The 26,099-nt window shown below is 45.1% G+C and overlaps 1 protein-coding gene across 10 annotated transcripts in view; it reads left to right on the plus strand.

Annotated features, from left to right (window-relative positions):
• Positions 1–26,099, plus strand: part of LOC121573566 (autism susceptibility gene 2 protein) — a 493,378-nt gene that overhangs the window by 215,865 nt on the left and 251,414 nt on the right. For all 10 annotated transcript variants that reach the window (XM_045222451.1, XM_041885653.2, XM_045222452.1 and 7 more), the window contains exon 4: positions 14,852–14,953. In XM_045222451.1, coding sequence (XP_045078386.1) covers positions 14,852–14,953 — 102 coding nt within the window. The remainder of the gene's footprint in view (positions 1–14,851; positions 14,954–26,099) is intronic.

Here is a 26,099-nt window from a genome sequence, read left to right on the forward strand (position 1 = left end):
CTACAGGGGGCTCGGTGCTGGCAGATTACAACTCGGCAGCCAGTTATTTTTTATTTATCTGAGCTCCCCTCCCCCCACTGCCTCCTCCTCCCCCCTCAACCTGCCAAGCTTGCTCCCTGGCTAGCATCAATCTAGACACATAGCAATTCCTCAGACCCCCCTCTCCCCCCTTTTCACCCTCCATATCTTCCTCTTTCAATCGGCAAGAAAATTTTGCTCACAAGCCCTGAGACAAAAAAGAAATATTGTGGCAGGGGAAGCATTTAAGATAGAGGAGGCAGCGAGGGCTGTATTATTACTTAGGCCTCTGTCACCGGTGATGACCCGGGAAAGTGGAGAATATCGATTGCGTGTCGCTCAAGGCATTCAGCAGATTGCATTGACAAAGCTTGTCGGGGTCTTTAATAGCAAGGTTAGCAGCCTTGGCTGGGGGCCAGGAGAAAACTCTAACTGTTCCCCATTACATGGTGGCTTTTAACCATTTCCCCGGCACACAAAGTAGATTGATAACAGTGAGGAAGTAATTTTACTCTCATAATTGCCTTCCTGTGGTTAACATTTGTGGCCTTAAGAGCCTGTAAAAGCGCCTTTCAGAGGCTGAGAAGGAAGATGGCTAGCATTGTCTGGTTGTACTTAGAAAAAAAACACCAAGCATTACACTAATAAAAATGTGGTACACTAAACAAAACATGGCAGAGTGCAAAAATGAAAGATGAAAAGGAGCGACATAAGTGTGATTTATGGTTTGAAGGAAGTCCATTACTTGAAATAGGAAGCACAGACCAAAACAAAAACAGAACGGGGCACGCTTCACAAAGAGGGTCACGGAGTAATTATTTTGTCCTGCCAAGATCGCTAAATGCTCTTGGGAAGAAGGAGGAAGGATAGAAAAAATGACAAGATTTCAATCTAGATTTAAGTCTCAACATAAATACGAGTGGCGCTGAGGACTTAAATAGTCCCTTTTCGTGCCTAACGATGTGGAACTGGGCTGAAATGTAACAGGTCCCCTGTGTGTAGTGATATGGCTTGGACACAGGTGGGGAAGCTATTTGTGCAAGCTGCCTTGCCACTGGTAGGTGCTGACAGGTCTCGGGTGGAAGGTAGCTATTTTCATCACTGTGTAAATCATAAAGACGGAACTGTTCGGTGGCGGAGTCCTCCGTTTCACAATACTGGGGGAACCTAGAATAAAGAAATCACTGTTTATTTTGGATGGTTGGAGATAGTTGTCACTGCTGGGGAGAAATAGATTGACAAAGTTCTCATCCTCTTTGAAAGGATCACTCATTGAACTGGTAGTCCGGTACATCGCCTAGTTGCTATTCAAGTTAAACAAGCGTGGCATTTCCCCTCCATCGACTGTCTGGCTCTGCAGTGCTCAGTAGTGACGATGTTGAAGAGGAGTAACATTGTATCCAGGTCAATAATAACTAGCTAGAGTTGTGAATGGAGGTAAAACTGGAAGGAGGGATGAGAATGTGGAGAATACCAGGGTGTGATTGTGAAGAGCAGGAGGCCTGAGGACACAGGGAGCGGAGCATTGCTCTGAGCTCATATAGACACAATTTCTTCCCTGCTGTTGACTCCATTATGTCCACATTCCAGCTGCACTTTTATGGCCTGATGGGATCATAGGGGAATGAGAGCACTGTTAATGCCATTACATTGTAATAATAATGATCATATTACCTTAATCATCTAGGCTAACTTGTATTATGCGTTTGGAACCACTGTGGACCCAGAAATGTCATGTTCTGTTTTTAATCTTTGTTATAGTGTACATGTCTGAGTCGTTCCTGATTCTGCGATTCAATCATTTCCTATACAGTGCCAGTAGCTACATTATATTCCGAAAATAGTACATCTCTTGTAAGATCCAGGCTCTGTCGTAGCTGGCCGCGACCGGGAGACCCATGGGACGGCGCACAATTGGCACAGCGTCGTCCAGGGTAGGGGAGGGAATGGCCGGCAGGGATGTTGCTCAGTTGGTAGAGCATGGCGTTTGCAACGCCAGGGTTGTGGGTTCGATTCCCACGGGGGGCCAGTATGAAAAAAAATATATATATATATAAAAAAAAAAAGAATAAAAAAAAAAGAATGTATGCACTCACTAACTGTAAGTCGCTCTGGATAAGAGCGTCTGCTAAATGACTAAAATGTAAATGTAATGTTTATTTATATTTTTTACTCATATAGCCTAGCACTTGTCCTTCTTGACTTGCCATAGCTCAGATGTCACAGGTCGCTGGCTGACGCTGGCTTGTGGCGCGCCCAGAATGTTCAGTATGGTGACTGGCTCAGCTGATTACAGCCAAGTATGTGAGGTAACCAGCTCACTGGGGAGGTGTGAAAGTACTGAAACAGCAGTCTGGGCTGCTCAGACAACCCTGCTCTTATTGCATTATGACTCCTCCACTTATGGATTCATGAGGCTAGTTAACCTTGATGTTATGTTTGATCCTGGATCATAATTTAGTTGTGTTGATTCTGGATCGTCATGATAAAATTATGACTTGGGGAAATCTGCTGTGTACTCTGCTGCTGCACTAATGTGATCTCACATGAGGTCAAATACAAGTCAGTAAGTCATGCTAATAGGTCAGAGAGTTCCTGCTAGCTAGCATCCTGTTTGCAGCTCTAGTGTGCCTGTCACATTTGAACCAAGCTGATAAGAAAGTATAAACAGATGCTGTGTTGCTGAGTAGTCCTCCTCTAAAGTAGACTAAGCCAAGTCAACTCTTGGCCTTGCTCCTATTAATACATTGGCGCCTTTTGTACCATCTTGTTTAATGGCCGTCTAATAGTAGACATGAATTTCAGGAAGGCGGCTAAATTAGGACATTGGCAACAGGGGATTAGTGATAGCAACAGCCTTGGACAGGCACCCTGTCGGCCAGCCAAAAGGGAACCATATATTGTCTAAGCAGATTTTATAGTCTCTCTAATCCCCCAGCCTGCAGCTCAGGCAAGCCAAACACGGGTAAGGTGAGACACTCTGCTTTTTTGTTCGTTTGAACCGCGGCTAGCCAAAACAGGCCAGGGCTTCTGTCCTGTACGCTGATCCGGCCGGCATCCTGTTTCATAGAGGTCACGGAGGTCACGTCCACCTGCTGATTGGAGATCAGCTTATCTCAGCTCATCGCTGCTGTCATTAACAGCCCTCCTGGCTCACTGTACCAGGGGTCACAGGTCAAAGAGGGACAAGTGTTAGCCTGCCAGGACCTAATCACACCACTCTCACTGCTGTGCCCTGAAGCCAAAGGGTGTGACTGACTGGCAGCATTGGCCAAGCTATTACTTACCCACAGCAACTTGTCTTGTATTTATAGACCTGTTATTGCAGTGTGACATTAGTTCATATCTAGTCTGTATTACTAGTCATGTAGGCTACATGTATGTGCATTATCCTTACAGTATATGCACTCGTCATATAGGTCGACCAGAGTGGGAGTGGAATTCAAATACAGCCATTTTGTCCTTTACTGCTGGACAGTCGCTGTTAATGGACACAAATTGTGTGTTTATTGTGTGAACTTTCCTCTTAAAGGTTTGAGTAGAATTGTTTTAAATGAATATCCCATTATACTGTTTTTCTTGTCTTATTTACTGCATTACATCCAGGCTGGGAGCTAGCCATGCTTTAGGGTCTGCTATAATGGTTCTGCAATGACCTATTTAGATCCTCTTTCCTTAATAGCAGGAGCCAGGCGACAGCACACTCACTCTGCCATTTTGCAAAAAAATGATTTGTATATCTTCTTCCACGCCTCTGAAGGGCTCCGGTTGTGCATTTTCCATATTCTTTACTGCAGCCACAGCTCCATGCAGTTCCGGCGCTCAGTGCTCTATTTCTGTAACATAAAAAAGTCCTCTTTCCCCAAACTGGAAGCGTTTGTTTATCATATTACCGCCACACATGAGCCGCGCACAAGCCTTGAACCGGTGTTAAGTGTCCGCGCTAAATTTCATTGCCTCCATCTACTGGAAGGCCTGCCAATATACTGGCAGTGAATTCCTTGGGGAAAATAAATGGCAATAAAAAAGAGAAATGATAGCCTCCTGCAAGCCGATAGGAGAGAGAGGAGGCCTTTTTCCTTTTTTCCTCCTAGCAGCACTCTTCATTGAGGCTGGCCAGGCAGCTCTGAGAGCTAGCTGTGACTTGGCACTGAGGCTGCGGCTTAGTGAGATGGCTAGCTGAAAGCTGATATTGGAGTAATGACCCGGTGGCACGGATGGGGGGGCTTGGGAATAATGTAATTAATTGCACACAAATTTCTTTGATGAATAGTTATGCGGTGATAAGCGCTCGGTTGAGCAGCTGAGGGTCTCGGGCTTCTCTCTCTGTGCAGCTGCTGTGCTCTGGGAAGGCTTCTAGAGTCTCTCTCTCCTTGCTCTCTGTCTCTCTCTTTCCTCTCTCTTATGTCTCCCCACACTCCTCTCTCCTTCTCTCTCGCCTCCCTCCCTCTCTTTCTCTCCCTCCCCCCTCTCGTTCTCTCATTTTCTGTCTCCTCTCTCTGTCCTTCCTCCCTTAGAGCCTAGGGGGATGCTGCGATGGGAAAAGGGTGTATTTTATTGCCACATGGTTACCTATAACAAGGTGTTCTGATATGATCTGAGAGAGTGGAGGTCTCCCGCTGATCTTATTATTATCCTACCACCTCTCCCTCCTTCCCTCCTTCCACCACCTCGCACCACTCAGTTCATTATTAAATCTGGGAAGTGTCCCCATAACTCAATGCAGCAGGCTACAGCATTATATGGCCATTTGTACGAAGAGGGAAAAAGGTGATTGCGATGCAGCTGCAGAGAGGATGGATGTTAAAAGCATATTGATTTGTATGTAATGTCGTCATAGATCCCAGATTTATGTCTGTATATAAATGCAGCCTCAAGCGTACCACACCTCCACCACCCCCCTACCCCACCCCCAGCTCTGTGGTTGAGTAAATGGAGCCCTTAGTATGACTGATGAGATCAAGACAGCACTCTTAAGCAAGTTTTACCATCCCTCCATCCTCCCATCCTCCCATGCCCCAACTCATCTTCTATCGTCCTCTCAGAATGCTCATGTCTTCAGGGTGCTGTGGCTAGCTCCTCTAGTCCTCAGAGGCTCCATTGCTTTGCTGTGAAGCATCACATTCCACCACAGAGAGACTGTGATCCTGTTCTGTGGCCTAAGCCCGTCCTCAGGGTGCATTAGGCCTCCTGCCACCAGAACAATAATGTCTGACAAGGTCGCCAGAGGTCGTTGCATCCACTTGAGCATGATAACGGCTGGGAGGTATAAGAGTGAACTGGAGCATTTCCATGGCGATCGCACCGCACCCCGCAGAAACGTGAGACACTGATGAAAATGGCTGTTTCTGTTCTGCCGAGTCACTAGCTATAATGACATCTAGGAAACATTGTCACAGCCAGTACAGAAGCATTACCAAAAAATATGTCAATAATCTCATATGTCAATTGGACATTATGAGGGAAAAGATATGTGCTTGTGCTGTCTAATGCTTCTAACAGAGACGCTGATGGATGTATCAAGTGTTATTTTAACTGTGTCTTCCCATGACCTCTATATACAACACACAAACTAACTAAACAAATAAGGGCAGTCGGACACCAGTGAACCCTGATGTCCAATGACAGGCTGTGACTGTGGGTGGCTATGGACAGAGGGGAGGTGGCGGGGATGGAGGGCGCTTGTCTGGGGCGGTCAGAACGCTCAGGCCTCAGAGCCAAACTCAGGGTCAGGCACGGGCCATGCTGGTTACTGCCGGTTACGCGCTGCCACACAGCTGCTGTTGGAAAGATGACAGAGGATACTGAATCAGCTCCTTACAGGCCCTGACGACCCGTGTCCCGCTTTCACATGACGTTCTCGTCGGAAAAAGCTTGCTGTGGGTTAACCGTGCCTGACTGTTTCCAACTGCTGCTGTCTGCTGCCAGTCCAAAGGTGACACACTATGGGGCTGGGCCTCACCACTGGGCTGATGGGAAATGTAGTCTCTCATCCCCCTATGCTTAGACAGTGATTATTGCTATGAATATCATACTTTTTGTGTTTTTGGACTATGCAGAATATGAACATACTCTAGGCCTTTGACATGCATTTGGTTCCAAGAATAGTTTTAAGGGGACATATTTTCATGCTCATCATTAGGGATGCTTGAAAAGTATAATGGCTTGTCCTTGGTTTGTCCTCAAGCTATACAATAATATTTGTGTGCTGTAGGCTGAAAACCACTCCAATTTCTAATGTTAACTGTTGAGTTATGCAGCCTCTAGCATTTGAGTAGCCCTTATATATAGACCTATGAAGGTAACATAAAGGAGATATTCAAAGCCAGTGACGTGCGGTGAGGTCGGTGGCTGGGTATGCACTGGCTATTATCAAAGCCAGATTTCACCAAATGTAAATGCCAAGATACACAAGTGCTAGCCTCCGATGGCGGCATATTTCATATCATCCAACAAAATATCACACTGGTCAACTCAGCTCAGCCATAGACCGATGTAGCATCCACAGTTACAACCAATAGGTGGCACTAAAAGGCCAATATATGGATACATTTCATACAAATAGTTTGCAACGCACACTCTATAACCTTTCACAACGGATTTACAATTCCTCCAATGTACCGTGCAAACACACACACATATTATTAGACACATAATAAATAATAATAAGTGTCAACAATCGAAATGACTGAAAAATGCAGTTCAAAACGTCAAAAAAGTGTCAAAGGGATGTTGTGTATTCTCATGTTCATTTAAAAGTAGCCTAACCCGCAAAATTGCAAAGGAAAATGCATTCAGGCCTACCTTTACTTGTAAATTAAGTCCATTCGTCTGTCCTTCAGGGGGAACCTCTCGGTGACCTCGTTACAGGGCCAAGGATGACAAAATGATCAAACCTGGCTTTCAGTTGAACATGATGTTGTCAAAATTTTTGTAAAACATTCCTCTCATCTCTGATCAGGTGTCTGCTCCAGGTTGCTGTGTCTGTCAGGTCGAGTGTGATGCATTAGATTGTATGATTTTCTGTCCCTTCCTCTGATGGTCAGGAAGTGCAGGTGTTGGTCTCCCTCTCCTGAATTATACAGTGCATTCGGAAAGTATTCAGATCCCTTCACTTTTTCCACATTTTGTTACGTTACAGCCTTATTCTAAAATTGATTAAATCGTTTTTCCCCTCATCAATCTATACACAATACCTAATAATGACAAAGCAAAAACAGATTTTAGATATTTTTGCGCATTTATAAAAATAAAACAACTGAAATATCACATTTACATAAGTATTCAGACCCTTTACTCAGTACTTTGTTGAAGCATCTTTGGCAGTGATTACAGCCTCAAGTCTCCTTGGGTATGATGCTACAAGCTTGGAACACACTTGTATTTGGGGAGTTTCTCCCATTCTTGTCTGCAGATCCTCTCACGCTCTGTCAGGTTGGATGGGGAGCGTCGCTGCACAGCTATTTTCAGGTCTCTCCAGAGATGTTCGATCGGGCTCTGGCTGGGCCACTAAAGGACATTCAGAGACTTGTCCCAAAGCCACTCCTGTATTGTCTTGGCTGTGTGCTTAGGGTCGTTGTCCTGTTGGAAGGTGAACCTTTGCCCTAGTCTGAGCGCTCTGGAGCAGGTTTTCATCAAGGATCTCTCTGTACTTTGCTCCGTTCATCTTTCCCTCGATCCTGACTAGTCCCACAGCATGATGCTGCCACCACCATGCTTCACCATAGGGATGGTATTGGCCAGGTGATGAGCGGTGCCTTGTTTCCTCCAGACGTGACACTTGGCATTCAGGCCAAAGAGTTCAATCTTGTTTCTCATGGTCTGAGAGTCCTTTAGGTGACTTTTGGCAAACTCCAAGCGGGCTGTTATGTGCCTTTTACTGAGGAGTGGCTTCCTTCTGGCCACTCTACCATAAAGGCCTGATTGGTGGAGTGCTGCAGAGATGATTGTCCTTCTGGAAGGTTCTCCCATCTCCGCAGAGAAAGTGACCATCGGGTTCTTGGTCACCTCCCTGACCAAGGCCCTTCTCCCCCGATTGCTTAGTTTGGCCGTGCGGTCAGCTCTAGGAAGAGTCTTGGTGGTTCCAAACTTCTTCCATTTAAGAATGATGGAGGCCACTGTGTTCTTGGGGACCTTCAGTGCTGCAGAAATTTTTTGGTACTCCAATCAAGTTATAGAAACATCTCAAGGATGATCAATGGAAACAAGATGCACCTGATGCCAATATCGAGTCTCATAGCAAAGGGTCTGAATACTTATGTAAATAAGGTATTTCTGCTTTAGTTTTTTTATAAATTAGCAACATTTATAAAAACCAGTTTTTGCTTTGTCATTATGGGGTATTGTGTGTAGATTGATGAGGATTTTATTTATTTATTCCATTTTTGAATAAGGCTGTAATGTGTAATGTGTGTAGATTGATGAGGGGGAAAAAATAATGTAATACATTTTAGAATAAGGCTGTAACGTAACAAAATGTGGAAAAAGTAAAGGGGTCTGAATACTTTCCGAATGCACTGTAGAAATCCAACTTGGAAAATAGTTTGAGGTGCAGTATAGTGTCCATTTGTCAGGTTGTTTTTGCTAGCTAGCTTCATTCAGTTCAAGGGATGCGAGCGCCAAACGATGTAGACACGCCCAAATTTGAAATTGTCACAATGCAATGAATGAAGCTAGGCAAAGCAACGAGGCATATGGTGACCCTGTCCATCAAGTGTATGGAGTCAGGAACGGCCGTGCGTGTCAACGATTTGAATGGATGGGAAGGAAGGAATTCTCTGGCGTCTTTCCTGAAGTTTTGATGCAGTTTTAGCAAATTGAGCATAAAATGAGTGCTCTGTCAACAAATCAAGGAAAGGCCAAGTGTTTACTATTAAATATGGTTTTATTTGTCAAAAAAGTGTTCAAAAGTCAAATTATAAAACAACATCTCTAATGAAAGAAGTGTACAAGATAAGCCAAGACATAAATTAAACAAATATTCCCAAACCCCCTTCCATAAAATAAGTCATGAAATAAGTTAAATTATATACCCCCAAAAATACAATTGCACTGTATTGCCTCCCACCCCCCAAAAAAGAACAAGTGTTCGAAAGTCAAACAAATGATAAAATAATACAAATGAAATAACTAAAAATAAGTTATGAAATAACACAACAAAAAATTGCAAGTTCTCAACAATGCAATATACATTTATAAAAAATACGCAATATCAAGACATTTATCAAAAAAACGATAAGTAATAAAGAGTAGTAAAAAGAAGAGGGTAATGTTCTGTGTGTTGTTATGTAAGGGTGGGTGAGTGAGTGGGAGTCAGTGCAAAGATTATCTTGAGAAGCAGGTGTAAAGAGCCAGTGAAAATAGTCTCTAAGGTGCAGCTGACCCTGGCTACACTGACTGCACGTCACTGTTCAAAGCGTAGTCACTGTAAACCAAAGGCATTTATTATAAGCAGCCCAAGCTAGCTAGTGGATTATCTATAAAACTTTCATGGTACTCCCTCAGTGGCAAGCAGCCATAAAACTTCCAGAATGAGCGACTTGTTACTTGTTAAAGCAAATTAAACATTTATAAGCACTTTTAGGTAAATGAGATCCTCTTTCATTGCAGGCCTGGTGGGATTCTCTACTGGCGGTGGGAGGGATCCTGAGAGGACAGGTTAGCTGTACTAAAAGCTGACCGCAGAACAACAATAAAAGCCCTTAAATTGTTCCACGTTTTATTACCGCTGAGTTCCGTAGCTGCTGTTGTGCATAACTCAGGGAAACCAGGAGCTGATAGCAATGGAATCCCACAGAGGCTAGCATAGAAAGCCGAGCCCAGCTTTCTCACTTTTTTGGGGGGGAGGATGGAGGGTGGTGGCTAGGGGATGGGTTGTGTATTGCTCTGTTAAAAAGGCCTGTGTGGTTAAACACGTTAAGCAGGGCCCACTTTTGTGTTTGATTACATTCAGTTGCTAGTGGAGCCCTTGGGAATAGGTCAATACGCTTGTAAAATTCCTCAGCAGCACTGGCAAAGCACTTTTCAGTAAGTGGGCAGAGGAAATAATTGACTAAACGTGTTAATGATAATCCCGTAAAAACCTTCAAAGGCTGTTTTCCAACCTCCCTTCTAATGCGCAAAAGGCATCTTAAAGGTATTTCTACTTCCCCAGAGTCAGATGAACTTGTGGATACCATTTTTATGTCTCTGCTTTCAATATTAAGGAAGTTAGAGGTAGTTTCGGTAGCTTAGTGGGTAAGAGCGTTGTGCCAGTAACCGAAAGGTCGCTGGTTCTAATCCCCGAGCCGACTATGTGAAAAATCTGTCGATGTGCCCTTAAGCAAGGCACTTAACCCTAATTGCTCCTGTAAGTCGCTCTGGATAAGAGCGTCTGCTAAATGACTAAAATGTAAATGTTTCGCAAGCCAATGCTAAATAGTGTTAGCGCAATGACTGGAAGTCTATGGTATAGGTTAGCAATTGCTCTAGCGCTAGTTAGCAACTTCCTTCAAACTGTATGCAGAGACATAAAAAAGTGTTCATCTGACTCTAGGGAAGTAGATGGAGGCGGCAGGTAGCTTAGTGGTTAAGAGCGTTGTGCCAGTAACCGAAAGGTTGCTGGTTCTAATCCCCGAGCCGACTAGGTGAAAAATCTGTCGATGTGCCCTTGAGCAAGGCACTTAACCCTAATTGCTCTTGTAAGTCGCTCTGGATAAGAGCGTCTGCTAAATGACCAATTTATTATTTAATTTAGATAAAGGGCCTCATTGCCAAAATTCCGAAGTATCCCTTTAAGGGAGGTATTTCTTCCCCCGAAAATTCTTAAGTAGGAAAACTCTGGTATTGTCCAGGTCATGTTTGGATAGATGAATAGCACTTTCTCCACTCTGCTGCCAATACTAGAAATACAGAAATAAAAAGCATTCAGTTTAAGTTAGCTTCTATTGATTCAGGCTTCTTTTATAAGCTAGGCTATCTGTATTGTAAGTGGCAGCCATCTCCTTTTGTGATGCAGTACTCTGTAACTGTTACCTTGGGCGTTTGTATGGCTATTCAGATAACATTGTCATAAAAGTTTTGTTGTTTAGTTGAGGGTGAGTACAAATACATTAAAACTACAGAATGGAGGTTTCTATTTAGTTTAGATTTGGGGGAATATGACTCATTTTATTACTGTATCACATAGGGAGATATAGAGGCTTGAATAAAACTATGATAGTGTGGAGGTTTCATTTAGGCTGTTCTCTGCCGAACGGTCACGCTGACTGCTGATTGAAAACAGTTGTTAATTCTATACTTCAATAAATTCAGGCGTTGGGTGGGGGGGTTCCCCCCTATCACGGAACAGATTGAGGGAAAATAAGACTTCAATGTGTTGAAATCAATGGCAGATGCACTTACTAGTAGTTTAAATGTTTCATTAGATGCTAATGTATTGCTGTGTTTTTAATTGTTGTGAAATTAGCCTCTGGAATATTAAAACCATCTGTTTGCTAGCTATCTTTCTGTAAGGTGAATTTTTACCCAATGTGGATAAGGTCATTAAATGAATACATCCGTATGTTTCAACCTGCCTCTTAATTACTGTGTTTATGTTGTTATTACATGAGCACAGAACAACATAACAGGCATGTGCACATAGTGTACACACACACTACAAGTACATGCACACACATGCACAAAGGGAAACACACACACACAAAACCCCCACACACCCTCTCTGACTACACCCATCATCTCTGTACTAGATATTATGGAAAGCGGCCATGGCGTGTGCACTGCGGGAGAAGAAACTGAAACAAGTAAAAAGGCATAAGTGATGAAATGTGAAACGACATGCCAGAGTAATGAGAGGACCATGACCATGATGATGAGCCACTGCTTGCTGCTACTGCTACTGGGATGACATGCCAACTGAAGGGACTGTTAGTCACTACTCTACACACACAGAGACTGGTTGATCTCTCAGATTTATCTGTACTGGGAGGTCATTAAATCTCAGCTCAGCTTTTTGATAGGGCTGATTTATTGTGACCGCTAGCATCTCCTCCCTTGGTTTAGCACATCTATTAATCACGCTGTTAAGAGATGAGTACATCACGCCACTGAGCGGGCCGAGGATCTGCCCCTCTGAAAGAACACGTAATTCTCTGAAGTAATTTAAGGAAGCTTTAAGAGAAATTAAAGGGAACAACAAGCCAAGGGAGACATTTTGCAAATCACTGTGTAATAGCTAGGTTCCTGTCTGGCGATGTAATACCCCTGAAAGATGATCTGGGTTTATTGCATTGGCTTTATTAGAGATGTTCTTCACACTATTTTCTGAGGTAAATCTACTGAAGAGTTCACGGATAGAGTAGATTTTCTACTGATCGATGGAGACCAGGGTCTGTACAGTACTAATGCAATCGGTTTGTTCCACATCTAGACATCAGTTATTTTGATGATACTTGATTTGTTAGATTAATCTAAATCTATTTTACTCAAACAGACTGTGACACAATTATTGTCCAATGTGTCAGACTTTATTCTAAGAGATAAGGTAATGCAGACAAGCCCTTAAAGCTATCCCATCATTCCCTTACATTCCATGTGCTGCAGATGGCTGTTCGATCAATTACAGTAGTAAGACATGGGTGGGGGTGGAAGGACTTTTATTGGTCTGTGGTTAGAAGATGTAGAACTCTGTCGACAGTCCATCTGAAGGTTATGTCCTGGTTATTACAGGTAACTGTCCCAAATAAAGGAAACACCAACATAAAGTGTGTTAATAAGGTGTTGGACCACCACAAGCCAGAACAGCTTCAATGTACCTTGGCATAGATTCTACAAGTGTCTGGAACTCTATTGGAGGGATGTGACACCATTCTTCCACAAGAAATTCCATAATTTGGTGTTTTGTTGATGCTGGTGGAAAGCGCTGTCTCAGGCACCGCTCCAGAATCTCCCATAAGTGTTCAATTGGGTTGAGATCTGGTGACTGAGACGGCCATGGCATATGGTTTACATCGTTTTCATGCTCATCAAACCATTCAGTGACCACTCGTGCCCTTTGAATGGGGACATTGTCATCCTATGCATAGCCAGCATTTTTATACATGACCCTAAGCATGATGGGATGTTAATTGCTTAATTAACTCAGGAACCAAACCTGTGTGGATGCACATGCTTTCAATATACTTTGTATCCCTCATTGTTTCCATTATTTTGGCAGTTACCTGTACATTGGTGTGTGTGTGTGTGTGTGTGCATGCATGCGCGTGTTTGAACGCGTGTCCCCATTTTGTGTGTGCGTAAGAGACATGCACAGTGCTGCCAGCAGGGACCCTACTTGCTTAATGAATATTATAGGTCAACATGTTTTGATGAACGACCTGCAGACTGGGGCATAAACGGTGCACAGTGCCGTCCCTCCCTTCTTCCCATGCCCTTTCTTCAGGGCTCTATTACTGTGTGTGCATGCCCGGGATATTACTTCCCCCCCCTCCCTCCTCTCTGAAAATGTGCAAACTCCCATCAGAGGAATTGGCCTTTTACAAAAAAGGGTAGGGAAAAGGCTCTGTCTCATTGTGGAGGAAAAGTGTGTTGGAGGTAATTAGTGCTATCACACATGCCAGAGTCCCTGTGTGTGGAGCTCTGTGTGTGCATGCTTGTGTACGTGTGTGTATCTCCACGTCCTTGTGTTCCCTCCAGCCCTGCTGTCTTGTGTGGCCTAGTTCTCTTCCCTCCTCTCCTCCTCAGGCCCATCAGGCATCTCCCAGTGCTCTGGCTCTCTCTTATCACTCTCAGCACTCAGCCTGGTTCACAGCATTTCACCCACCACAGTATTCTCCCAAGGAAAGGATTCCTTTCATACTGCTAATGGCTACAGAAAAGGGAACGTTTTCATTTTAATTATACGTTTCATTCAAAGGCTCTTAAGGCGTCCCCCCCTACCCTGTGCCTTTCAATAAATGATGGCCAGCATGAGGATATATTTTTAAAAATCCTGGTATCAAAAGCTACCTGTATAGTTCAGTTAGAAAATACAATCTCTCTATGTGCTGTCTGTCGTGCCATACTCTGCTTTTTCTATTAGGTGGCATTGCACCCATTTACTGCTCTGCTCCAGCTGGTTTTTATGTGAGGCTTGGCAGGGCTGGCCGGTCTAGTCTGGTCTGCTGGGTCTGGAAGGAAGGAGTATTGTGAGGAAGCTTCAGAGGACATAAAATGCAGACTTGGACCACAACGGCCCCTCGGCTCCCATGGGCCCTACTTTGTTCTCCTCAGGAGTCCTCAGGAGGACTTCTGGAGGGCTCAGATGTTCTTGGATCGCACATCCTCCTCCTCTTTGCTCACTCGCTTTTTATTTTCTATGAGTCTGAAACAGTGTATGAAAAGTGACACCTGATGAGCTTCTGTAGTCTCCGCATGGGGCTGCCTGTCTGTTGAAAAGGAAGGAAAGATTTTTGAAGCTTTTGTTTCTGTTCTTCTCTTCTCAGAAAGGTTGATAGGGATTTCACAGTGTGAGATCAGATGCTGGCTGTCTTGTCTGTCAATGGCAGGCTGGAGTGACGGCTGCTGGCTCAAGAGGCCTATAAACATGACAGATTTACACATACAGCACAGCGATCGCTGCCAGCTCACACATATTCATGACAAAATGTTATTCTGTCTGTGGGAGAGGGATTGTCTTGTTAGTCTCCTCAGCCACTATAATCTACAGTCAGGTCCAAATTATTGGCACCCTTGATAAAGATGAGCAAAAAAGATAATGATAATTCAAATACTGAATGTAAAGCTTAGAACCAAAGCCCTGTCACAACATATTCAGCATGTTAACGAGTGTCTGTGTGTGTTTGTTGTTTTTCAGATGAAGCCGGGACAGAACAACTGTAAGGACAGCGATAGCGAGAGCCTGAGTGGACGGTCCAAGCCTTCTGTCGGAAGCAGCTCCAGAGACAGGCTGAGTGATGTAAGTAAACAAACAAACAAATAAACACGCAAACAGGACGTGACAGCACTAGCTGCATGTCTACGCACTATATTAGGCTAGTGATTTAACGTGACACCCTCCAGCAATCCCGGTAATGAATCTCAAAAGCTTTACTACTTAATGACCCAACTGCAGCTCCAGAATATTGTTCTGAGAGATGTTCTAACATATAGCCTAATTAGTCTGGTTTTCTAACTGTATAGCCAGACAACCTTTATTATTAGATACATACTATATCTTATGCTCACTTAAAACACATATACACTGTAGCATCCGGTGTATCAATCCACGAAACAGAGACTTATGCACAATCGATGATCGTCTTGTTGATTTGTGTATTTTGTGAAGATTACATGAAGTTTGACAGGGTAAGTTTGACTCAAACTCAAGAAGAATCTGATTACGATACATCGTGTGCTGCATATCACAGCCAACAGGTAAGTGCTGCTGATACTGTGGATGGATTTGCATTGGCCCTTAATAAGAACCACATCTCCAGTCAGTTAATGTTGTCCTTGGCAGTCCTCCAGGCTCCTTCTGGTGAACAGGGTTGTGTGTACAATTACAGTTAGTGATAGAACCATACACACCCGGAGGTGAAGTATTGTTAGAATAAGGACATCCTATTTACCCAGTGGCTTGTTCCTCAGTCTCAGTTCTTCAGAAGCTAAGACAAGTGGTAGTGTTTCATGTATTTATTCAACCTTTATTTAACCAGGCAAGTCAATTGAGATAAAATTCTTATTTACAATGATGGCCTGGCACATAGGGTGAGAGATCCGTCTCTTTGCTGGCCTTAGACATGGCCTGCTTGGAGATGTAAGCAGAGCAGACTGGGGCTAGGGAGGCTCTGTAAAGTCCTGCTATGCTATCTGACAGCCCCCAGCCCCTTTACTTTGATTCTAGTGGTGAATCTACAGAGGTGCTGCTATCAGAAATGGCCCATAATTAAAACTGTCAGTCGGAAGGTGAAGCCAGTCGTTGACAAAGACCGGAGAGAACGAGTGAAGCAAAACCGGTTCTGCCGTGTAGCTATAGGATGCTTGGCCAGGCATGAAATGAAATATGTAACAGGGACGGCTTGTTCAATAGGGCGATATGGGCGACGCACTGCCAATCGGGAAAAGGAAGGGATTTTTTTTCTAATCAATTATATCACGGCAACAGCAGTTATCAGTGTTCACGTCTGATCTGCCAGCCACTAAATGTCAAATCAGGCTAAAGTCGTGCTTCAAATGGCCCCGCCCGTTTTTGGGGCGATTTCAGTCAAGTTGAAAATCGCCCAGAAGTCTCTCATAGCCTGTCATGTAAAATCTATTTTTTTCACATTTCAAAGCTTTCAATACATTCTCTATGGGTGTCTGTGGGCTTGCACTTACGCGCTTTCGTCATACGTGATGTAACGTTGAACGTAACTAAGACAATGGCGGCTATCAGCGTCTATGTTGCGACCTGCAGTGCGGCGTTATTTTATGTTTTTAATTTGTAGACTTAGTTTACAAACATTCTGCCAACCATGGATTTCCAGTGGTTGGTTTTGGACTGATCTTGTTGATCGTGTACATACCCGCTACGAACGGACTAAATAATGAAAACGCTGCTGGCAGCTGAATCCCAATACAGCTGGGAGACTTGGCTTGATGAGTCCCGGACAGAGAAGTGGAGCCGGCCACCTTCACCCTGGTCAGAGCGGACCGCGATCCTGGTAAGAGAGCGACTCTGTACCCCGACATTGAACTGCTTTCTGTGTCATTGCGACCTTACTATCAATTCAATTCAATTTAAGGGCTTTATTGGCATGGGAAACGTGTGTTAACATTGCCAAAGCAAGGGAAGTAGATAGTAAACAAAAGTGAAATAAACAATAAATATTAACAGTAAACATTACACTCAGAAGTTTCAAAAGAATAAAGACATTTCAAATGTCATATTATGTATATATACAGTGTTGTTACAATGTGCAAATAGTTAAAGTACAAATGGGAAAATAAATAAACATAAATATGGGTTGTATTTACAATGGTGTTTGTTCTTCACTGGTTGCCCTTTTCTTGTGGCAACAGGTCACAAATCTTGCAGCTGTGATGGCACACTGTGGTTTTTCACCCAGTAGATAAGGGAGTTTATCAAAATTGGGTTTGTTTTCGAATTCTTTGTGGATCGCTGTAATCTGAGGGAAATATGTGTCTCTAATATGGTCATACATTTGGCAGGAGGTTAGGAAGTGCAGCTCAGTTTCCACCTCATTTTGTGGGCAGTGTGCACATAGCCTGTCTTCTCTTGAGAGCCAGGTCTGCCTACGGCGGCCTTTCTCAATAGCAAGGCTATGGTCACTGAGTCTGTACATAGTCAAAGCTTTCATTAAGTTTGGGTCAGTCACAGTGGTCAGGTATTCTGCCACTGTGTACTCTCTGTTTAGGGCCAAATAGCATTCTAGTTTGCTCTGTTTTTTTGTTTGTTCTTTCCAATGTGTCAAGTAATTCTCTTTTTGTTTTCTCATGATTTGGTTGGGTCTAATTGTGTTGTTGTTGTTGTTGTTGTTTCCTGGGGCTGTGTGGGGTCTGTTTGTGTTTGTGAACAGAGGCCCAGGACAAGCTTACTTAGGGGACTCTTCTCCAAGTTCATCTCTCTGTAGGTGATGGCTTTGTTATGGAAGGTTTGGGAATCGCTTCCTTTTAAGTGGTTACTATCTGCCCCGTGAGTTCCCCCAATTGTTTGTTACCGTTGTGTACTGTTGATAATCACAAGTTTACTGGAGAACTGAGACCAAGTAGAGACTTTGGACAGGGTGGATATGGTATAATAAAGGCAGTTTATTCAGAGGTAAAGATATCTGGAATCGCGTGCACGGACTCGTGCACGTGTGTAGGTCACCTAAATCATCAGAAAAATTGCCCCTCCTGAGAATTTTTTCAGGAGCCGCCACTGATATGTAATGTAATGTTGACATCAGACATTTTAATGATACCTGCTGCTTCACCTCATGCTAATGTACCAGAGAGAGAGAGAGAGAGACTTTTGTACTTTCTTCAATGATACATCCTAATTTCACTAAAACCTCCCCCTTAAAAAACAAATTTCCCCTGTACTGCATACTCACCTTGCCCTCTACCCCACGATACTTCTACAACCGTAAATCCAACCCATCTTCCCCAGCTGTACAGAAGACCCCCCCGACACACCATATCTCCTGAAACATCTCCACACTTTTTATCATTTTATAGAACTCAAATTCCACCCTAAGGCATGTAGAGACCATCCCATTAAATAATAGTAAAGGGTCTGTTATCCCCCCACCTTTGACCCTGTTCCTCCTTGTTAGCCAAATAGCCAACTTTGCCTGAGCAAACAGACAATTAAACAACACACATTTAACAGAAAATTAAACAACACACATTTGGCCTTTTCCTTTTCCTTATTCGAATACCTGTACCCCGTTATGTAAACTCCTCCGCCAACCTCTCACACAGACATTCCAACAGAGACATTCATGGCATTAACCTGCCGCATACAGAAAACACATGAATCACAGTTTCACTAATGACACAGAAAGGACACCCCAGTCTGACTCTCGGGTCGACCCGTGCCAACCAGCTGTTAGTGGCCAGGGCTCCATGTAGAACCCTCCACTGGAGGTCCCCTGACCTCTTTGGTACTGGGTGTTTGTAGAGCCCCCTCCATCTAAAACCCACCACGTAGAGCCCCACATACCCCCTGCCACTGATGTACCTTCACTGCTGTTAGGCTCCTAATGTTCTTTACCTTAATGCAGAGGTTGTAGAGGGCTTTACCTCCCACCCCCTCAAACTCCCTAGGCTCGGAGTGTTAAAATCTAACAAGTCCTCCAGACCCCCTTGCCAGTCCCCAGTCTCTGCCATCACCTGCAGTGGCGGAAACATTGGTGGCCCCTCCCCCTTACCGGCTCAGACAGTTCCTCCTGGAGGAATCTCCCCCAGGAATCTCTCCAGCAGCCTAAGAGATGTTAGTCCTGTTTGTTGTGCCAGGACTTCCAGGGTTTTCCACCCCTCCTCTCCCAGCAGCCGCAGGTCACCCAGCCTTAGTAAACCCGCTATCATCAGACGTCTCTGCAGGGTGGCCGACTGAACCGATCTCAAAAGGATGGCTGGGTTGTGGAAGATAGGCTCCTCCCACACCCACAGCCCAGGCTCCACACCCCCTTCTCATGTGGGCCTTAGCAGCTGCCAGGCCCTCAGCACCGCAGAGTAAAAATCAGAGAGACCTGCTGTACTCAGCCTCTCCAGCCTCATGAGGAACAGCTGCCGGTCCAACCCTAATCCGCCAGCTCTCCTCAGCAGCGCGCATGCTGATTCCCTCCAGCCGACATCAGTATGGTAGAGCAGTCTCTGCGCCGCCTTTAGTCGGAATGCAGCCACCCTGCTCTCCAGTTCCACCAGGGCCTGTCCTCCTTCGTGTACGGATATATACAACACTGCCACCCTTAGCCAGTGATGTCCCGACCAGAAAAAATCCACCAGCTTGCGTTGCAGGTCTGTGAGCAGACCAGCGGGGGGGTTGAGGACAGCCAGTTTATGCCACAGGGAGGATGCCACCAGGTTGTTGATTATCAGCTCCCTCCCTCTATATGACACTTGGGACAGGAGCCACCTCCACCTGGCCAGTCTTGACACCACTGCCTGTGACAGCCCCTCTTCCTGACTCACCTCTCCGAGCCCAGGTACACCCCCAAAATGTTAAGCCCTTCACAACCCCACTGCAAACCCCCTGGAAGCAGAGGGGGGCCCTATCCCTCCATGCCCCACATAACAGAGCTTTGCTCTTGCCCCAGTTCACCTTAGCTGACAAAGCTCCCTTGTACACCTTCAGACTAGTCTCTAGTGCCTGTATATCCTGCCCATCCCTGACCATCACAGAAACATTATCTGCATACGGCGACACTGCTATGCCTGTCAACACACCCATGCCTGTCCAGCACACTCCCTGCAGTCTCCTGCGTAGCATGCCCAAAAAAGGCTCAATGGTTAGTGTATATAACTGCCCCGATAGAGGGCATCCTTGTCTAATGCCCCACCTCACCCAGACTGGCCTACTGAGCCCCGATCCCACCTTGACCATACATGATACCCCAGCATACAACGTCTTCACACAGGCCAAAAACCTTTCCCCAAACCCAAACACAGACATCACATTAAACAGATACTCATGGTCCACTCTATCAAAAGCCTTCTCTTGATCTAAAGAGACCAGTCCAAAGTTCACATTAGAACCTCTCGACAAGTCCAACATGACCCTGATTATGAACAAGTTGTCCGTGATTGAGCGTCCCGGTACACAATATGTCTGGTCATTATATACTATAGAGTCCAGATGGGACTTCAGTCTGTTAGCGAGGACCTTGGCAAATATCTTGTAGTCCGCACAGAGCAATGCCACAGGCCTCCAGTTCTTAAGTTCACACAAGTCCCCTTTTTTGGGGACTCACGCAACACGCAAAATAAGTCCAGTCCAATTATTCCCCATTGACCCCCAGTGCACGGCCAGGGGACATCTGGGTTAAACTGCCCAGGTCCCTACATAATTCAGCTAAATTAGCCTGGAGGCCTACATTGCCTTGCCCCACCAGCTCTACCTCCACTTCACTGATACTACGCTCGAGTTCCCCCAATACTCTCCTAGCCTCTGAGGATGAGAGAGCTGTATACTGTTGACAGAAAAGCAGAATATTAACTTTTCCCACATCCCACCCATTGACTCAGAGACTCATAATTCTCTCTTCGCTGTCCCCACCTTTCCCAAAAAGTCTTGAAACCTAAGGAAAAAGTGGCATCTTTTAAGAGCTTTACATTAAACTTCCAAGAGGATGCCTGCCGAGGCCCTGGTGAAATAGACAGCCGAGCCATGGTTATGTGGTGATCCAAAAAAAACACTGGGAGAATGGTAGCGCCCAACAGCCTATTGCTCTGATTCCTGGACATGTAAAACCGATCGAGTCGGGCTGCACTCACCCTTGTCCCAAAGACCTTCACCCATGTATACTGTCTTGTGTTGGGGTGTCTAGTTCTCCAAACATCCACTAGGTCAAACTGATTAATGATGTCCCTTAGCACCCCCACTGAGCCTGAATGAGGCTCCTCCCCATTTCTGTATTTCGTAAAATCCATCGTACAGTTCCAGTCCCCGCCGACCAGTCCTCAGGCGCTACCTGTGAGAGTTCCTGTCTAAGACACCAACACAGACGCCCCCTCTCTCTCCCTGTGTTAGGCGCATTCACATTTATATGGACAAAACCCCTGTTGTTAATTTCTGCATTTACTACAAGCAGTCTACCCCTACACACCTCCTTTGAGGAGCACATTTTTACGGCCAGATCCGGTGCAAAAAGGACTGCCACCCCTGCACTAACATTTGTTCCATGACTCAGCACACTTGCCCCTTTCCACCAGAGTCCCCAATCGACTTCATTCACCACATCACTCCTGCAGAAACAACACCTGTACTTTTTTTTGTTTTACATATTCACCCAACAGACACCTCTTTCCTGCATCTCTGGCGCCATTTATATTAAGCGAGCCTACCCAAAGAGTCTCCATAAGAAGTGGGAGAAAAGCCAGCAAAGAAAGAGACCAATAGCAAAGCTCAAAAAGCCCCAGTGCTAGAAAAAAAATGAATCATCTAAACAGCATCTGAAGGTATACCCTTACGCACAGTTGTGACCCACTTCCTCAACCTAAAATGTTTCCTGGGTGAGGGGACACCATGCCCCTAATTTTTCATAGCGTGTTGTACTGATCTTACAAACTTTCCCAGATCGCAAAAAAAAGCTTCAAGATTAACCTTTTTCTCCTTAGTCTCATTCAGGAACCTTGACAGTTCCCTCACCGTGTACTTTCACCCATCTGCCTGACTGGCTGTCAGCTCTGGACCCATTGAGGAGGAGTCTGAAAAGAGAGCCTCCTCATCATCCTCTTCCTCAGACACCTTACTCCTCCTCATCTCCATCTCCCATCCTGACCACCTGCCCTTTCTCTCTATTTGGGGCCTCCCCCCAGCACCAGGCAAAGGTTCCTTGGTGCCTTTGACCACACTAGCCTCTCCCTCCCCACCTCCTTTCTTCTCCCCCTTTTTCCTCTTCCGCTTGACACTCTCCTCCACCCTCCCTAGTCGCTTACCCTTCCCCACTGTACTCTCCTCATACACTAGCATAACCTGACTAGGCCCAGCCTCATCTACACCACTATCCATAGCATAACTAGGCCCAGCCTCATCTACACCACCATCCATAGCATGACTAGGCCCAGCCTCATCTACATTTTAGTCATTTAGCAGACGCTCTTATCCAGAGCGACTTACAGGAGCAATTAGGGTTAAGTGCCTTGCTTAAGGGCACATCGACAGATTTTTCACCTAGTCGGCTCGGGGATTAGAACCAGCAACCTTTCGGTTACTGGCACAACACTCTTACCCACTAAGCTACCTGCCGCATGACTAGGCCCAGCCTCAGCTACACCACCATCTATAGCATGACTAGGCCCAGCCTCTGCTGCCTGCGTCTCATGGCCCTCTGCACGTTGACCTCGATTTACCCCACTGGCGCTTGTACCCTCACCTTGTCTATGCCTTTATGTGGGCACACAAAGCTCTTATGCCCCAAATCCCCACACTCAAAGCACCGTAGACTATCTGTGCTGGCTAACCCCGTGTAGAGCCCCTCCCCATGCCTCACTTTAAAATGCACATTTAACTGTTGCTCATTGTTATTCAGAAACATGAACACTTGCCTCTGGAACGAAACAACATGCTTATCAGCATCTGCCTGAAAACCTGCCGACAGTACACGAAAACCGCTAGCAAACTTACCAAAAATGACTCAAGTTCTTTGATCATCTGTAATAAACGGAGGCAGATTCGCAACTACCACCCTAGTCGAAGGAGTTGAAAGAGGAGAAATCGGCACCAACACATCCCTTACAAATATTCCACTAGCAAGCCTACCCAGCAAATTTACTATTTTCATGAACACAACCACAGCTTTGTTCATTCTGGATGCGGAATGTATACATTCAGCTACAACCTGTTCGCCGACCACGAGCAGAACCTCCTCCACCTTAACTCCATTCTGAGGAACACACCTGAATCCATGCCGTAACGACAGTGTCTCCTCCGCGCTAGGCTGCGAAGCCATCACGCACACCACACCGTTCAAACCCCAGGAAACTAAGACTCTGTCCTCTTCCTCCCTAACTTTGCAGAGAAAAAAAATTTGGGTACCGCTAAACTAACAGTGTGTTAACCCTCCATTATAGAAAATAAAAATTGAAAGAAAAGACCAAGGAAAGAATCAAGAAAATAAGTAAGGACAGAGCCCTCCACACGGCCTCTCAACTACAAAACACTCCCAGCATGCACTGAGAGAGAGAGAGAGAGAGAGAGAGAGAGAGAGAGAGAGAGAGAGAGAGAGAGAGAGAGAGAGAGAGAGAGAGAGAGAGAGAGAGAGAGAGAGAGAGAGAGAGAGAGAGAGAGAGAGAGAGAGAGAGAGAGAGAGAGAGAGAGAGAGAGAGAGAGAGAGAGAGAGAGAGTCAAGACAAACGACAAACGACAAACGACAAACAACAAACAACGATCAAGAAATGGAACTGTGGAGAGACACAGTTTTACAACTTTGAACAACTGATAGCAACAGCTGTGGGTGCCATGAAAAATGAAGTCTTCAATTTGTCATCCATTAGGCCACGCTGTGTGACATGGGCGTGGAGAAGAATACTTACACAGTGTTGTCATTCAGAGACTGCGGAGAATACAAACATGTGATAGCCTGTTGACTTCAATTACAGGGCAACAATATATAAGTTGTCTCGAATAATAGGTTACAGAACACGATTCGATGTACATAATATGTGACTCGCCATGTCGTCTACATTAAATAAATCATTACTTCAGGACTGGAATGTGAGAGAAGCATCTGTTTATTGCCCATAGGCATCCTAGTTGGCCTCATTGCTCAGGGCCCAACTCTTAACTCCCATCCAACCCTTAAAGGGGCAATCCTTAGTTGAAACAATAACAAAGGCATCCCCGCCTCTGTTTATGTAAAAAGCTGAGGGATGGGGCTGGAGAAATGTATCCACTCTCAAAATTCATAGACAGAGCTATGGATGCAAGGACTTTGTTTTCAAACATTGGAGTAAAACAAGCTTATACAGTATTTTGGGTTATGATGGGGTATGACAGTTGAACTGAGCTCATAAGGCATTTATAAGTTATATTCTTCAAAAATCAGTCAGTGCATGTCTTTAATTTATAAGTCCAAAAATGGATGTTGCAATCACAGATTGCACCTTTAACTCTCCCATTCAGATCAAATGTCATCCAGATGATATGTGCTTTGGCTTCGATTACGCCACTGATGAAATATCATCACTATTTTTAACAATTATGTGAAATTATGGCACACCCTAATTGCCCAGTATTTGAGGATAAATGCCTCATATAATTTCCCTCTCATTCAACTCACATACCTCTGAATGTGGTAGCACATCTTGCATCTCCCGACATTATCTTTACTTATGTTTGAACATTTCTCTAACCCATCCATAAGGTCTGTTTCATGTGGTGGTTAAGATGTTTTTCTCCTCCATATTATCTTTCACCAAGCCAACCTTTTATCCACTATGTGTGTCCTGGAGGGAGGGTTGACTAAAGCCAATCCTCCACACTGTCTATCTATCTGTCTGGCATGGACGTCCAGAGGGCCTGATGCTGAGGCCTCTCATCTCTGTGTTTCTGAAAGGAGCTGCTGAAAGCTGGGCTGTATGAGGACAGTGTTTTAGCCTGACGTGTCACTTAGAGAATGTCACATAATAAGAGAACCCTTCTCAGGTCCCCATGGGTCTCTGAACAGGTCCCGTCTGGCCACACTGTAAAAACCCACTTCACACATCGCAGGAGGCGCCAGCCAGGGCCTCTGTAGCAGGACCACTTCCCCAGTTGGAGGGTGCGGAGAGGGAGACAGGTGAGAAGGGGGGGGTGAGAGAGGGCGAGGGGAGGAAGGGTAGAGAGAGGGAGAGGGGGTGGGGTGAGAAAAGGAGGGTGAGAGAGGAGAGGGGGGTGAGAACCTGTGGAAGCCATATTGATAAACCTGAAATATGGTCTGATTTCATGGCTCACGCCAGGCATGCATGATGAATGTGATACAAGGCCGGCTTTATATACACTAAGCCTGTTGCTTAGCTTGAGATAGATTCAAGGCTGACCCTAAATTTAAGTCATACTGCAACATGTACACATACACACACACACACACACACACAGTGCATCAAAGTGAGTAACCCTGGCCTTTCGTTAGACACCAACAGTTTGCTAATGATGTTTGCTAAAGGCCTGCCTGTTCCCCCCTCGCCATCTGACTCTACACTGATGAAACGGATCAGCCTCCTGTGCTGCCCTGGCCCTGCCTGGGAGGAACAGAGAGGGCAGGGAAGGTCAGCCTGGCCCCCATCTCCTCTCTCACTCTCCCATCTCTCTCTCTCTCTCTCTCTCTCTCTCTCTCTCTCTCTCTCTCTCTCTCTCTCTCTCTCTCTCTCTCTCTCTCTCTCTCTCTCTCTCTCTCTCTCTCTCTCTCTCTCTCTCTCTCTCTCTCTCTCTCTCTCTCTCTCCCTCTCTCTTCTCTCTCCCCATCTCTCTCTCTCTCTCCATCTCTCTCTCTCTCTCTCTCTCTCTCTCTCTCTCTCTCTCTCTCTCTCCCTCTCTCTTCTCTCTCCCCATCTCTCTCTCTCTCTCCATCTCTCTCTATCTCTCTTTCTCTCTCTCCTCTCTCTCTCTCCCCATCTTTCTCCTCATCTCTCTCTCTCTCTCTCCATATCGCTCTCTCTCTCTCTCCATCTCTCTCTCTCTCCCCATCTCTCTCCTCTCTCTCTCTCCCCATCTCTCTCTCCATCTATCTCTCTCGCCATCTCTCAATTCAATTCAATTCAATTCAATTTAAGGGCTTTATTGGCATGGGAAACGTATGTTAACATTGCCAAAGCAAGTGAAGTAGATAGTAAACAAAAGTGAAATAAACAATAAATATTAACAGTAAACATTACACTCAGAAGTTCCAAAAGAATAAAGACATTTAAAATGTCATATTATGTATATATACAGTGTT

This window comes from Coregonus clupeaformis, chromosome 9, assembly GCF_020615455.1.
Source record: "Coregonus clupeaformis isolate EN_2021a chromosome 9, ASM2061545v1, whole genome shotgun sequence".
Taxonomy (NCBI): Eukaryota; Metazoa; Chordata; class Actinopteri; order Salmoniformes; family Salmonidae; genus Coregonus; species Coregonus clupeaformis.